General features: G+C 35.3%; 2 protein-coding genes across 2 annotated transcripts; one reads left to right on the top strand and one right to left on the bottom strand.

The window, feature by feature from the left end:
* Positions 1–290: 290 nt before the first annotated feature.
* On the bottom strand, positions 291–9162 carry MONOS_1587 (uncharacterized protein; the record flags this gene model as incomplete). Its single annotated transcript, XM_067868770.1, has 2 exons — positions 291–9086; positions 9152–9162. 2 exons carry the CDS (start codon positions 9160–9162, stop codon positions 737–739), a joined length of 8361 nt encoding a protein of 2786 aa, XP_067720673.1. The 3' UTR covers positions 291–736.
* A 5474-nt stretch (positions 9163–14636) lies between these two features.
* MONOS_1586 (uncharacterized protein) lies at positions 14637–15583 on the top strand. Its single transcript, XM_067868761.1, has 2 exons — positions 14637–14856; positions 14905–15583. Exons 1-2 carry the CDS (start codon positions 14680–14682, stop codon positions 15382–15384), a joined length of 657 nt encoding a protein of 218 aa, XP_067720672.1. The 5' UTR covers positions 14637–14679; the 3' UTR covers positions 15385–15583.
* Positions 15584–15873: the final 290 nt, after the last annotated feature.

The raw sequence follows: 15873 nt of genomic DNA, 5'->3' as shown, positions 1-15873 counted from the left end.
ATTTTTGAAATTAATTTAATAATCAATGTTAATAATTATGGTTAAATGTTGTTAAACAAAATATCTAAAGTGTTATTTCCATTGAGCGAATTTGGAAAATACTTTTAAAAGAACAATTGGGAATTCACATATGTATAAATATTATTAATATTTTTTTGAAAATACACAAAAATGAAAAATTAATTTGTGATAGAGATAAAATTTTAATTCCTAGCATTAATTTGAAAATTTTTGATTGTTTGATGTTTTATCTGCCATTTAACATTCTTTATAAAACCACAATCTGTCTGTTTTTATTAGCTAATGTTTTATAAACGCAAATAAATATGTTGCTGTTATTTTAATTTTTTAATTTCTGAAAAACGTATTTAGCTTTAAAATTTTGAAATATAAAACTTTTTCTTGATAACGCTGCTTCAAAATATGGGTTTTTAACATTTTCAGGTGATTTAAAATTGTTGTGTTCCTTTTTGAACAAAAAAAACAAATAATTAAAAATTGAAGCCAATAATAAACGCAATACTTGCAAGAATAATATATCTCTCAGATTTCTCTTAATAGCTTGGATGCACTTCTTTTTTTGCATATCATTTTTTGCCTAATTGTCTGATTTTGCGTGCCTTTTACCATGACAAAAATAAGAAATAGTATCTTCTATAAAAACTGATTTGCACTTGTTTGTTAGAAACTCTATTTTTTGTGGGATTTTGCATAAACTTGCTGCATTTCTTCCAATTCATTCCTTCAAAAATATCTTCGTTTCCACTTCACTTTTTGCTTCATCCGAATAATCATATGCACCAATTGCATCTGAAACGGTGAGCATTGATGCACTGCCTGGAACCCATTTAATGTACTCTCTCTTTAGCATTTCCAGCGAAGGCCGATGTGCCCCTTCTCTGCTGAGCATTGCTTTCACAACCGAACACAGCCCTGAGCCGGAAATACTTCCACAATCTGGCCTTTCTCCATTCACAATCTTCTGCCCCGCCACCTCTGCCGGATACTCCCCAAACGGGATCTGGAGTGTCAAGCACTCCCACAGCATCATCCCTATTGAAAACACAACTGTCTTTTTCGTCGCATGGTTCTTTGTTCCATTCATCAGTTCGGGGGCCTTCCACCTCAAGCATTCTTTTTTGAAATCATCCTCATCCTCAAACGCTGAAGAGGGAAGAGAGTCACTGTCATCATCATCACTGGCTGATGTCACAACTGTTGATGAGATCGATGATGAATCTGAATCATCATCCGACAAAAAGTTAGAATGCAACACAATGCAAATAACCATGTGCTCAGAGAACAGCACAATGTGAGGGCTCAGATAAGATAATGACTGAAGTGGAACTTCACATTCTTTGAAGGAGTGAAGCGCACCATTAGCCACCCAGAACAAAATCTGTGCAGCTGTCATCTCCCTCTCCTGCAGAGTGCCTATCGCCATCTCCTTCTTCTCATTTCTCCCATGAATCAGCATGAACAATGAATCCCTCAGATCAACAATCAACTTCTCATGAGGAGACGAGCATGCCATTGCATCCACCAGATTCGACATCGATGATGTTGTTGGGCACATGCTCTCAGATCGAACAAATGTAGTGTCAGTATCTGAAGTGTCTGTTGTTGAAGTGGATGAAATGGATGAAATGGATGGTGATGGTGTTCTCTTTCTTGTTTCCTCCTCGATCTCCTTTTCATCAACCTTCTCAAGCACCCACTCTGGGATCTTGTCTGAGTCTCTCCCTAGAATATATTCAGTTGATCCACTCTCTGATAGAAGATGCTCTGATGATTCTGAGTGCTGCATCTGTTTCCCATATACTCTCTTCTTTATCTTCTCTTCATTCTTCTTCTCTGCTTCTCTTTCAGCCCTCCTCCACTGTTCCTCTGGTGACATCTCCATCGTCACCATCTCAATCAGCTTTGGATCTTTTCTGATATTATCATTCACTATCTCCCTCAGACCTTTGTTCTCATTCTTTGCCCTTCTCCATCGAATTGTCACAACAATGGACACAACAAGGACAATCAGCAAAATCACAACAAGCACAATCACAATAATTGGCCAAAATGATTTTTCTTTCTTTCCACTTTCAACAATTTTTTCATCTCCCTTTGATTCAACCTCGCTCCTGTTCTTCAGGATGAATGACTCAGTTACCGAGGGAGAATGGCCATCTCCAAACAAAATGCACACCCTCACTTCTGCACTCGCCTCTGCACCCCTGACTATCTCCAACCCAGCTGTTCCATGCACTTCCTCTTCACTCACAAATCCAGACTCACTTATCTCGTGAGTCTCCACCTGCTCAACATCCCCCACCGACGAAACAACGCGAAACGACAGGTTGCATGGCAGAAGAAGTGTGCCCCTGAACACAACATCCAGCACCCCTTCCTTCTCCTCTGTCTCCACCGATCGCAGTGTAGGGATGAACAATGGTGATGCTCGCTCCTCAACAATCCCCATCAAACTGCATCCATCATTCAGAATCCAAAGGGAGGTGTTCTTCTCTTGCCCATCTCCTCCCTTCAGACTCATGATATTCAGCTGAGCAGAATCCGAACACAAGATGTTTCTCCGAGCTGAGGGATATTTTCCAATCAATGGGTTGTTGTTCGCAAACTCTCCTTTCTCAATCACCACATTTCCTCCACTCACTGACAATCCCCCTTTCTTGCTGTTTCTCATCGAAGTCACTTTCATCTCCGCTTCACTCTTCTCAAATTCAACCATTGACCCATTCCACTTGCATGTCTCCTCTCTTCTTTCTCTTCTATCCTGCTCATTTCTTGATCTTTCTTCATTCTCTTCCTCTTCTCCATCAAACTCACAGCAGTCAACATTCACACACTCACAGTTCCACACACTCACCATCCATCCTCTCTCTTCTTTTCCCAAACACATTCTCATCGAGCAATTCATCAAATCCACTCTTTCTGTGCATTCCATCATCTTCACAATGCTCCCTCTGTTCTGTCTGGCGATGTTGCTCATCGACATCTCCTTCGCCTCCACCCTTGCTTTCTTCACATCAACAATCCCTCCATCCTCGCTCTCAATATCGCTCATCCTCAGCTGATATATCGCAGCCTTGCTCCCTTCACAGACTGACAATATCTCTCGTGAAGTGGAAACACAGCTGACAACACATTTCTCCATCTCCAGCTCTCCACCCTCCACTTTCACAATTGTGCTGTTCAAAAGTGTCATCATTCCAACACTCTTCCACCAACACTCACTCACCCCCAATGTTCCATTCTTCACTTTCACAATGCATGAATGCTCTGATTCAAAGCTCAACCCAAACAAGAATTCACATTTCTCCACAGCACTCTCATTCACAAACACAACCACACTCCCTTCATCCCCCACAGCCTCCATCTTTCCATCAAGATGGATTGTGGATTGAGTTTTCTTCAGACTCTTCACATTCATATCCCCAATCACACACTCTCCCCCAATCACCCCTTCCCCATCAATCAGAATTGCATTCATCACACCTTTTTGAATGTGCTTCACAGCACTGCCAATGCTCAGGCAAGGGTTGTTCTGTGCCCCACATTGTCTGTCATCTCTTCCACTTGCAGAGACAAACACCTGCTGGCCGTAATAGAATGTGATCAGGGGGATCAGATCAACATCATCCCTTTCCTTGTCTGACCCACAGATGGAGTTCGTGGATTTCAGGGCATCCTGGCTGAGATCCAGCACAAACAATGTCTCATTGATCTGTTCGGCAATCGACTCGCATCTGATGAACACATCCTTCCCCACAAATGCCTCGTTGCCCCAAAACCTCACATTCTCCATCCTTATCCCAACAGGCCCAAATCCACTGGTTCCACACTCATTCGGGTCAAGTGCATCAACCATCACTCCTCCTCCTCTTCCCTCCACCCCCGAGCACGAGCACATCCCCAACGAGCATCCAACAACTCTCACTTCTGATTCCCCTCTCTTCAGGCACACTTTCATCCCTCCTCCTTCCTCGCTCATTTCACTCCTGCAATTCGAAACTGAACACCCCTCCAACACACACTCCATTGCCCTCGCAAATGAATCCACACTCAACACCCCTGCTCTGTTTTCTCCATTTGTGATGTTTGTGAACGAAGAGCCATTCACTTTTATCACCACTTTTTCGTTGTTTGAATTCCCATTTTCTCCCCTGTTTATCTCTGTTTTTGCTTTCATCTCATTCGTCTGTTCATCCTCAAACATCGATATCAGACTTCTCTCTTTCACCCCTCTATTCGAGATGTTCACATCCTCCACAGTCACCTCCCTTGTTGCCACTGCACTGAAAGCGATGAACCCTCTCAACTGACCAGCTGCATCCAACGAACATCCTTGAACAATAACTCTTCCTCCATTCACTTTCATCACACAAAATCCTGTTGTCTCTGTGATCCCTCTCAATGAGCCAAATGAGCAATCCACGACTGATAAACAGATGTTTGTTCCTGATGATTCGATCAATATCTCATGATGACTGTTTGGATTTGGATTCAAGAATGACAGATTTGTCAGTATCAGATTCACATTCGAGGATATCATTGAACCATCAGACAAATCATTCTCATCTTCATCACTTATTACCACTCCTGTCCCTTTCTTTGTCCCTTCAATCACCATTCTTGGAATAACCGTAATTGTTGATGAATTAGAAGATGAAAATGATATGGAATGGCTCAGCAACCCTGATCCCACAATGCTGATGTGTGTTTCCCCTTCTCCAAGTGTTGAATATCGAAGGGTCTTCAGATGGTCAATCGATGAACATGGCGCTTCTGAAAATCCACACCCACTGAAGTCTCCTCCTCCATCTTTCGAAACAAATCCATTCCCACTCCAATTACTCCACAAATACACAACCAATGGAATCACATATCCCTCTCCTGTTGTCTTCCTTTCCCATCCACACAACTGATCCAACGATCCCAACTCCTCCTCCTTTATCTCCCATTTCAGGTGCTTCTCATTCACAATCTCACTCAGATCCAATCCTGACACAAACACATTCTTCCCTTTCCACGCATTGCATCCCTCAAATTCCATCCCTTCCATCACAAATGTTTCCATCTCATCTGCCAGCTTCACAAACATCCCTCCTCCCATTCCTCTCCCTCCATCCTCAACATCCTCTGTTGGCACTTTGCATCCCTCAAACTTTATATTTTTCATTTCCAAACTCCCTCCCATTCCCATTGATATCATCATCCCTCCCCCTTTCATTCCATTTCCACCTGAACATGTTGAGGATATATTGCTTTCTTCAATATTCACACCCCCTCCTTCCTTCATCTCCACATTCAAACATCCTCCAATTCCACCTTTCACTTTCACTCCACTCACTCTACTATTCAAAATCTCCAATTCAACTCCATTTGAAATAACAACTGGAGATTTCCCATTCATTATCACTGAACCATCCATCACAAATCTATCAACAATCAACACTCCTCCATCAATGTTTATCACATTATATCCTATCTTTCCATCAGTCAATGCCCCACTTTCAAATGAGACTGAACAATTCGTAAGACCGAGTGTCGAATTTGAATGAATGAATGCACTTCTCCTTGAATTCATCAGTCCTTTCAAAACAAATGAAAGTCTGCTCATTGTCAGTGATCTCGAACATCCAACAATCCAGTCTTGTGTGGCTGATCCTCCATCACTCACATTCACTCCCATCCTCTCTCCATCGGATAACACTATTCTGCCTGAAATCATCGCTCCAAATGATGGTCCTGTTATTTCCTTGGTAATTGAAGAAGATGAGACAACCTCTATTTCATTCACAGTGCTGCTCAATCTTGAGTTCGCGCAATAATCAATTGTCAAACATCCAAATCCATCAAATCCACAATGGTTGTGGTCCTTCCCATTTCCTCCACTCCCGTCAACAATCACTTTTGCCCCCATTGTGCACAAATACACAAACAGTGGAATCATTCCACTTTCATCCCCATTTTCACTCCCACTCAGTTTCAATGCATCTGATGGAATGGTTCTTGCGTCAAAAAAGGCAAATGTGTTTGTATTCACTATTGACTCCAAAAACACACCATTCCAACAATGAACAAACACATCCTTCCCATATGAGGCCGCATTCTCATGATCTTTCGAAAATTCAACATTCTGCCCAATTGTCAATCCACATCCCTCAGTCTCCATTCCAACAAACATCCCTCCTCCTCTCCCTCCATTATTCTCTGCCTTGCATCCATCAATCACACTCGTTCCATTCACAACAACTTTCCCATTTCCCTTCAATCCAACATTCATTCCTCCTCCTTTTCCACCAACACAACTGCACCCATTCACATTGCATCCATCAACAGTCAATGTTCCACTCGTTCCAACTGTTCCTTTCATCCATCCTCCATCTCCACTATTCTTCACTACTCCACTGATATTACATCCTGAACAAATCACACTCGTCATTCCTTCACAAAATTCAATCGCTGAGTGATCATTGAATGTCAGCCCTTCCTCAATCACAAATCGTTCCATTTTCAGACTCCCACTCTGTGCATTCACAATGCTGTATCCAAAGGACACACTCGATGTGCTCTCTGATATATGAGCAACTGAACAGTCTGTGAGTGTGAGTGATGAGCTGGTTAAAGAAATGAGCGATGTTGCACTCGATAACGAAAATGGAATTTGGAAGGCTATGTTCTTAATTAAACTTTTGCTCTCAACATTTATCAAATACGAATATGTCATTTCACTGGGCACATTCACATTCACATTCGTCTTGTTAGTTGTGCAATACACCTCCCATTCATATGACCCTGCCATCGAAACAACTTCTGCCAACTCAAATCCGTCATTTATGATTATATTCCTTTCGCTGTTTTCAAATCTCAATTCAACTATCTTTCCCAATGTTGAGCAAGGATGCGATAAAAACCCACATCCACTGAAATCCAAACTCCTCTCTCCACCAACATACCCTTCTTCTGGAAATGGAACGGTGAAAAATACCCTCAACGGAATCTCATAATCTCGTTTTCCTCCTTCATACCCCATCGCCTCTCTGCCTCTCTCCTCTTCAATCAATATCTCAAACTTTATGTGTTCCATGTTTGCTACTGCACTCAAATCCTCTGCATCCATAAATAAATTCTTTCCAGCCCATCCTCCACATTCCGAAAAAACAATATCCTGAAGAATAAAATCACTCGCTCTTTCCTTTAAAAGAAGATACATCCACCCACCACATCCTCTCCACTGTTGCTCTGAAGGAACTTCACACAAGGTTGCATGGACAACCGACTCATTCCCAATTCGCACTTCCCCACCTTCATTCAAAGTCACGTGCATAGCTCCTCCATTTCCTCTCGCACATTTGCATCCCTCAAATCGTATTCCATTTAATTCAAGTTTTTCTGTGTTTTCAACCGCTATTGAAATAACTGAACCATCTCCAACATTTCTCACAATTGATACAAATGAACAATTTTCTATCTCAAACTCTGAACGATCTCTGAAATCCAATAGCGAGCAATTCAATTGCTCAATAGAACTGAATAACACTTTTTTAAATCTTGCAATCCCGCTTTGCAAAGAAATCAAACTGCTTACAAGTGGAGAATTCTGATTTTTGTCACAAGTTACAAACAAATTCTCAAATTCTGCAAGTCCCCCATCAATCCACAGCAAAATAGAGCTCTCTCCGCTATCAGATAAGCCGTGAATCAGTGTAATATCGCTGACCTTCAGTGTTTGTCCTGCAACAAAAAACAGAGCTCCATTTTCACTTTTTCCTTTCCAACTCAAGCGCGTTTCTGTCATTTCAGCACCAGTTAATTCCAGATTGGTATCAAATGTAATTTCTGATTCAGTGTAATTGCCTCTTTGAACAAGCAAAACCTCAGTTGATGTTCGCCTTCTCAAACCAAATGATATTGTTTGGCATTCGTGAGCATGATATCCACATCCCTCGCTATCGGTTCCTCTAAATGATATACAAATTGGATCAGCATTAGAAGGCGGATTTGGAAGCCAATCATTGTGTTGGACATCATTAACCCAAACGCGATTTCCCTCTGAAACTGAGAAGCACTTAATAATCTTCTCTTCAGTGACAAACGTGCTCCAATTTGAAAAAATGTTGATGTCATTTCCATTTTTAGCAACATTGTTTGAAAAAAAGCAATATGAAATGGATATATTTTCTCCGTTTGTAACGCTGACAACAAAGGTAATCGCTCCTCCATTGTTTGTGCAGATGCATGAATCAAAGAGACAATCAGATACAACAGGTGCACTGTTGCTTTTATCAAATGCAAGTGCAGATCCATGTTCTGAAGAGGAGCAAAGTTCAAATTTAAGATTTGAAACAATTGTTCCATCAATTCCCCTTTTCATATAAAAATCAATTGCCCCATAATGCATAGATGAACAACTTTCAAATGTTGAATCTCTTACTGTAATTTTTTCATTTCCATCATAAAACAAACCGCCAGCCATCCTATATGATGAACAGTTACTGAAAAAACAAAATGCTACTTCATGATTACCATTTCCAGAAATACCAATTGCTCCACCAGAAGGTTCAGAGATCTCTCGAATAACTGAGCATTCACTAAATATGCATCGTTTCACAATTGATTTTGATGTTCCTGTGAAGCATAGGCATCCTCCATTAACATCAGTTGATTTTACAGATTGAAAAGAAGCGTCGGAAATTTCAATATTTCCAGTATCAAATTCATTTCGTTTTGAAGGATCTACATTTGTATTTGAGCATCCGCATATCGATGTGTTCATCAACGTCATGCTCGCTTTCGTTTGTGAGACAATTATCCCGTAATATAGGCAATCGACTCGTTCAACTGCTGAATCTGAAAATGAGCATCGTTCCCATTCTTTGCTTGTGCTTTGAACACCAAAAGTTCCTTTGCTGGAAATGTTTTGGAATGAACATCGAGAAACAGAAGCAAGCCCAACTCGTCCATCGCAGATCAATGATGAACCAGCTTCAAACATCTTATCTACAATATTGCACTCTTCAAAAAAGAATGATGATAAATCTTCTGCATCAATTAGTGCAGTTGTTCTTGAAGTACTGATTTGTTTTGTATTCTCAATTGTGATGTTTTTCATGTAGACATTGCTCCGGCTGCGCCATACCTCGCAAACATTTCCCGTTTCAGCCTCTATTGAACAATGTTGCAACATCATCGAAGAACTTTCCAGAATATCAAAAATTCTTCCTTTGATGTTGTTTATATCTAAATTCTTCATCGAAACAGAAGAATTCAGAAAAGATACATGCCACTTCACCAGGCTTCTTTTTGCCTGTGGATTTCCTGCCACTTCGTGTAAAAGTGCATTTTTATTCATGATTTCTTCCTGCAGATGGTAAAGAAGCATCTCTTCTCTCCTGGTCACCTGGAGTGAATTATCATCAAGCTTATCATGCTGATTTGGTCTATCTCTATCAATATCTTTATTTTCATACTCCAGCATTGTTTGATTCAAAAGCAATAGCAAAGGCAATATCATCATGTCTCCCTTCGCAATTCCAATATTCCTTCCACCCATATTAAAATATATATCTTCATTTATCCCGTGTGTTTCAAAACGCCTAAAAAAGATTTTCGTTTTTTTAACCTTTCTCTCATTCTCTTTCATGCTCTCTGTAAATCTATATTCTCATGCGAATTCATATGGGCATGTATATTTCTAACTTTTTTTTGGCATTTCCTTTCTTCAGTCCTTCCGAATGTTCCAGATTTTGGTTTTTTTTGAAGGGCTGGCATCTCATCTCAAAGTCCTAATTCTTCGATACTTGTTCCAGGATAATCCAGCTGTTATTGAATATTTTTTAATTTTATTTTTTGTTTTGTGCGCCCTTGTTGGATTAAATCTCGTTCTGTGTCAGAAGCGGATAATTCATGAGAAAGGCTAACGATGAAACTGGATGATCACAGATTCAGTAATCGATTCTCATCTCTTACTTAACCTACTTTAAAAAAATATCAAATTTTCAGACAGAAAAAGAGTCGTGCTCACAAAAGAACATAAGGATTCTGTTCAAATTGTTGCACATTTTGTTGAGAGTAAAAAAGCAATAAAATAATCTGAAAACAAAAAAGAAAGTCAATGAAAATGAAGTTAAAAATTATTTAAAAAATATGAAAATAAATGTTCATTCCAATCTTATGAATGAAGATGGAACGGTATTAAAAATTCACAAAAATAGAATTTCCCATCGATAAAACACTTCTCAAATTTAACAGATTAAAATTTCAAAATCAAAAGTCAAAATATAAATGTAAATGAACTTTCAAGAGCAAATAATTGAATTTTGCTGAAAAAGAATAAAATATAACGTGAAAGAAAGAAAAGCGAACTTTGTTTTATGTTCACACCTCCGCAAATTTCTCATCTTTCAGTTCCTCTTTCCCTGGTTTCTTTCTCACTTTCTCACCCAAAGCGCATTAATTTGTTTGATGCTTCTCTGTAAGCTTTTGTGACTCATGTTCATTAATATTTCAGAAGTTGAACGATTTTTGCATTTTAAGTATTAAAGCGATTTATTTTTCATTTCAAAAAGTCTCTTGACATTTTCCCGCAAGTTTCTCCTTGTTTGAAGCGTTGTTTGATGCTCTTGTAATCCGTTTGTATCAATAAGATATTGAATTCTATTTTCTTTTTTTCTCTTCTTCGTCTTCGTCTTCTTTCGTTTAAATGCTTTGTCCATGTATTGCATTCACTTTTCAAACATTATACCTCTTCTTTATGGAGCTTGCTCTCCCCTCAGAAAGTCCAATATCCATCATTTGGATAAGAAACATGAAAATATCTCGTTCTAAAATGATTTGCTTTTTGAAATTGGAAATCTTTAATAGACGATTCAAATTTATTATGTAACCATGTTGCATGCATTAAAATGATGAAGCATAAATATCTCCTTGACTCGAACAAATCATGTGAAAAATGAAATTTCTCCAAATTTTCGTAATCAAAAGCAAATCCATTGTTTTTTTAATCCATGCAACAGAAAAAATAAATTTTTGTTTGTGCACGATGGAAACATAAACATGCACTTGTTGTTAAGCACATTTCCAGGTTAAAAAAAATCAAAAGCTATAAGCTTCTCATGTTTCATTTTCTGCAAAATAAAATTCACATTGTGAAAGTTATAAATTCGTTTTCCGTTAGTGGCCAATCAATTAATTGCAAATTGCATCTTGTACTCAAATATTACAAAAAATAACAATGACTATTGTCAAAAATAAAATGTGGGTGTTAATCATATCTGGGGCAAAATTTTTTGTTTTATGAATTTTGTTCCATTCTTCTTTTACAAATATTTTTCTCAATTTTTGAATTTTTCTGTTTATTCACATTGTTTCGGTTGATTTATAATGAAATGATTGAAGAAAATGTTTGGAACAACTCTCAGTTTTTTTCACATTTGTAATAATTTTGCCCCATCTGTTATAAGAAATACTTTGTCTGATTTTTCACAAAATTTTAATCAAATAACTTTAATCTCTTTAACAATTTGTATAAAAAAAAAAAAAAAAAAAAAAAAAGATATTTTTTTTGTTCCTTATGTTGAAATTTTTTTTTAAAAAAACACTCCGATTTCTATAACATTTTTGTTCCAACTCACAATATTTCATTAGAGTGAAATAAAATTATTTATCACATGTGGGAAAATAAGGACTTTCAAGCTTTTTTTGCACAAAGCACAAAGAAATTGCTTCACTCATAACCTTATTTCGCTTTCTCAAATTTCAAAATAAATTTGTTTTTCATATCTGCAAACAGGCTTCGTTGAAATAATAATATGAAGTGTTGTGACATTTTACAAATGTCCAAAAACTGACTCATATTTATTGAATTTTCTGATCTCAAAAAGTCAATGAAAAGCGTATAATTTTTCAATGAAAAAGCCTGAAGAAAATGTTTGCCCCTAATATCAATTGAAACTAATTTTTTGAAAGTATGAAAAAAAACAGAGGTTTGCGCCAAGCTTTTTCTTTAATTATATCATTCCATAATTTTCAAATAAACGCAAAAAAATATTGATAATTTTAAAAAAAATTATTTGTAAGAACTATGTTAAACAAAATTCACAAAACAAAATATTTATCCCCAATTAATATTCCAATGAAAATTTAAACATAAGAACAGAATTCTTATCATTTCATAAAAAATTTTAAAAAAAAATTCGAAAGTTTTTCTGAAATATCTTTTCAAAAAAAATAAACTCATTCATCATAATTGATGACATTGGTAATTTTTTTTGATAAGTCACAAATGCAAAATTAGAAATAATAAAAAATATTCATATGGGGCAAAATGTTTCACTTCAGGCATTTTCATAGAAAAATTATGCACTTTCGATTGACTTTTTTTAATCAAAAAACACAACAAAAAAAGGTTTATTTTTTGACATCAGTGAAATGTTGTTAAATTTCATGTTTCGATTTCAATGATACCTGTAATAGGATGTGAAAATCAAATTTATTTTGAATTCTGAAAAAGTTTTATAATGTTATTTGTGAAACAATTTTTCAATGCATTGTGCAAAAAAAGCTTGAAAGCCAATATTTTCCCCCATATTTTGTTCAAATTTCTGTTTCCACTCACGAATCAACAAAAAAATGTTTGAAATAAAATAATCAAGAAATAGATTCCATATTAGTGAAGTTTGGTGTATGTTAACAAAAGATAGAGCAAAGTTAATGAAATCTTTGTTTTATTTGAATATTTAACATTAGCAACTTAACAAAAAGAATTACCCATTCGTTAAAATTTCTTTTTTTCGCTGAAAAGTGGGGTTCATCATAATTTCTCAACTATCAAATATTTGAAGAAAAAAATATCAGAGATGTTTCAAATAGAAGTTCTCACTTTTCAGTTTTCATTTTCAAAAAAACAAAATTAAATAATCAAACCGATACTTTAGTTTAGAAAAATACGAATTCAAAAATAATCAAACATTTTAATTCTGCAAAAGTTATGAAAGTCACAAACCTGCAAATATTCCATCACACATTGTTTTTCATACCCAAAAAAAGGATTTTATTGTATCAAAAAATCTTGACTTTGCTTCTGTAATCTTCAAAAATGTGATTTTTTGAAAAAGATTGTTATATTTTAAATTAATTCCTAAAATAAAGTTATTTGATCAAAGAAGTAATTTTCTCATTATTTTTCTTTTTCGAAAATATTTAGAAAATAATTGTTTGTTTCAATGAAATTCGATCTATAATCACAACAATGTTCACAACACAAACTTCGAGACTTTTGTTTTTAATAATATGAATTTTTCAAATTTTATTGAAGATAAAAATTAATTTCGCAATTGGAGATTCTTTTATTATCTTTTTCAAAAAAAAAATTCTTTAATGCATCAATAGCTATTTGTAAACTCATTTTAAAAAAGAACATTTTCAATCAAAATTTTCGAATAAACAATTTGTCTCAAATGTTGAGAAATCAATCAAGTGTTTATCTCAAAAATCATAAAAAAACTTCTTTGTCTTTCAATGACAACATGAATCTGATAGTAAATTATTTGAAACCATGAAACGCTTTTTTGAAATTTTTTTTAAAAATAACTGCAAATTACAAAATTATTCATACCACTGGAAATTTTTGTGATTTCCAAAATAATCACCCATATTCTCAAATCCATTTGTGATGCAATCATTGTCCAACGAAAAACTGCACAGACTGCGCATTAACTTCAGGATCGCGCAAAAAATACAGGAAATATTCGATTTATCAATTACTCCTCAAAGAATATATCGAAAAAATTTCCTCAAAAGATTATTAATCACAACGAATTTATTTTGTATTTTAGACTTTCATGGACACCCCCACTGTATGTTTCTAAAAAATAATTATTGAAATTACAAAGAATCTCAAATTCTTATTTATCCGAGATTTCAATAATCCTTTTTTTTTTTTTTTTTTTTTTTTTTTTTTTTTTTTTTTTTTTTTTTTTTTTTTTTTTTTGCGTTCAGTCAACAAAATAGGTGATTATTTTTGAAATCATATTTTTTCCTTCAAAAATTTCGTTGCAAAAATATTTCTTGAATATCAATAAAAAAAATTGAAAAGTGAAAAGGCTTATTGAATTCATTATAATCTTTGATTCAGAAAAACCGTTTGTTTTCAAAAACAATTATCATGCTTTTTCTCTTTTGAATTACTATTTTCTTTCAAAAAGTAACAATCTTTGAAATAACAACTCACCGAAAAAAGTTATGATTTCAAAAATAATCACCCAAATAAAAAAGTCTTGCATGTCAAATGAGTTTGCATTGATAAGAAAATTTTCGAGGAAATTTATCAGATTTGTTCTTTGAGAAGTTATTGAGAAATTGATCTTATTCGGTTTTTTTTGGGCAATCAATATTTTCTACTTAATTATTTGTTTCATGCACAAACTGGAATTATTCTGAAAGTGAAAATGAATTAGCAAAGTTGCATTTTCAAAAAAATAATAATTACAAATTGATTTCGTTTAACAAAAAACAAAAAAAAATATATTTCAATCACAATTGATCATTTACATAATACCGTTTTCTTTTGTCGGGAAAATACCAATTTTGAAATTTGCAGGATGTAAATGCGCTGGAAATGTTTTAATCTTTTTTAAAAACATAAAAATACAGTTTGTAGTGTAATATATGCAATCTGGAAAATCCATGCAAGGGATCTGCATCGATGTGCCATTAGAAAAAAGTTCTGAAAAACCAGAAGTTGCAAAGAAGCTTGAATCCGAGCAAAAAGAAGAAATTTCAGCACATGAAATACAGGAAAAATTAGCAGAAGCCGAAAAGCGTCGAATGAATGAACTTCAATTGGTTTAATTTTTTTGTTAAGCAACTTTTAAAGCAAATTTTCATTAAAAGAAAAAAGAAGCTGGTGCAAAAGTATCTGAAAAGCAGCAAACAGTACAAAAACAAAAGGAAGAGATGAATGCCGAACGCCAGAAAGATCGTCAACAAATGGCCAAGGATATGGAAACGGCTCAAAAACGAGCTGAATCTCTGGTACAAGAAAAGGTGGAAAGCTGTCGTATGCATCAAGAAAAGGTTGCTAATATTCACAAAGAACACAAGATGAAGCAAAATGATTCTCAAAAAGAGTTAGAGAAAGTTATTCAAGATAAGCTCCAAAAAGCCGATGAAAGAAAAAAACAAAACGAAGAAGAACACGTTAAGAAAGCACAAGAAGAGATGAATAAAGTGGTTGAGGCACAAAAAAGAAAATCAGAATTGCCTAGAGATATGTCTATCACCCCACCTCCAGAAGGAACAAAACTTGGGCCTGAGGATCCAATAAAACCCTGCAAAGAATGTGCTGGTGGAGTTGGATCTCCAGCAAAATGAATCAGACAAGCAATATATTTAAGTTAATAATATGTTGTAACAATCTGCTTATATTTGACAGATCTGTTGATGAATCATTTTTCAATTACTCAAATTGAACAATTGTGGATTGAATTATTTAAACTCTGACTTTGTTTTAACTACTGAAATAGTTTTTCTTGGTTTGATATTACCGAAAATAAATTGTAATTATCGATGACATTTTTTTAACATTAAAACTACAGGAATTTTATCAATAAAAAATAATTATTTGAGTGATTTGATGCATAGATAAACTTCCTTAGCAGGACTTTAACTCAATGAATGAATTCAGTTATTAGGGGAAAATCCAAATGAAAGCAAAACAATCATTTCATGAATAACAATTAATTTGTTTATTCTAAAAATATTTGTAATTAACTGAAACAATTACTTTAATGACAAAGCACTATTATTTTATAACGCGAATTGTATCGGGTATGTTCAACTTTTTTTCCTTGTGTAAGCCCT

This window comes from Monocercomonoides exilis, assembly GCF_001643675.1.
Source record: "Monocercomonoides exilis strain PA203 chromosome Unknown scaffold52-633478, whole genome shotgun sequence".
Lineage (NCBI taxonomy): Eukaryota > Preaxostyla > Oxymonadida > Polymastigidae > Monocercomonoides > Monocercomonoides exilis.
The sequence above is the reverse complement of the archived record's forward strand: the minus strand, read 5'-3'. Positions and strand labels throughout refer to the sequence as shown.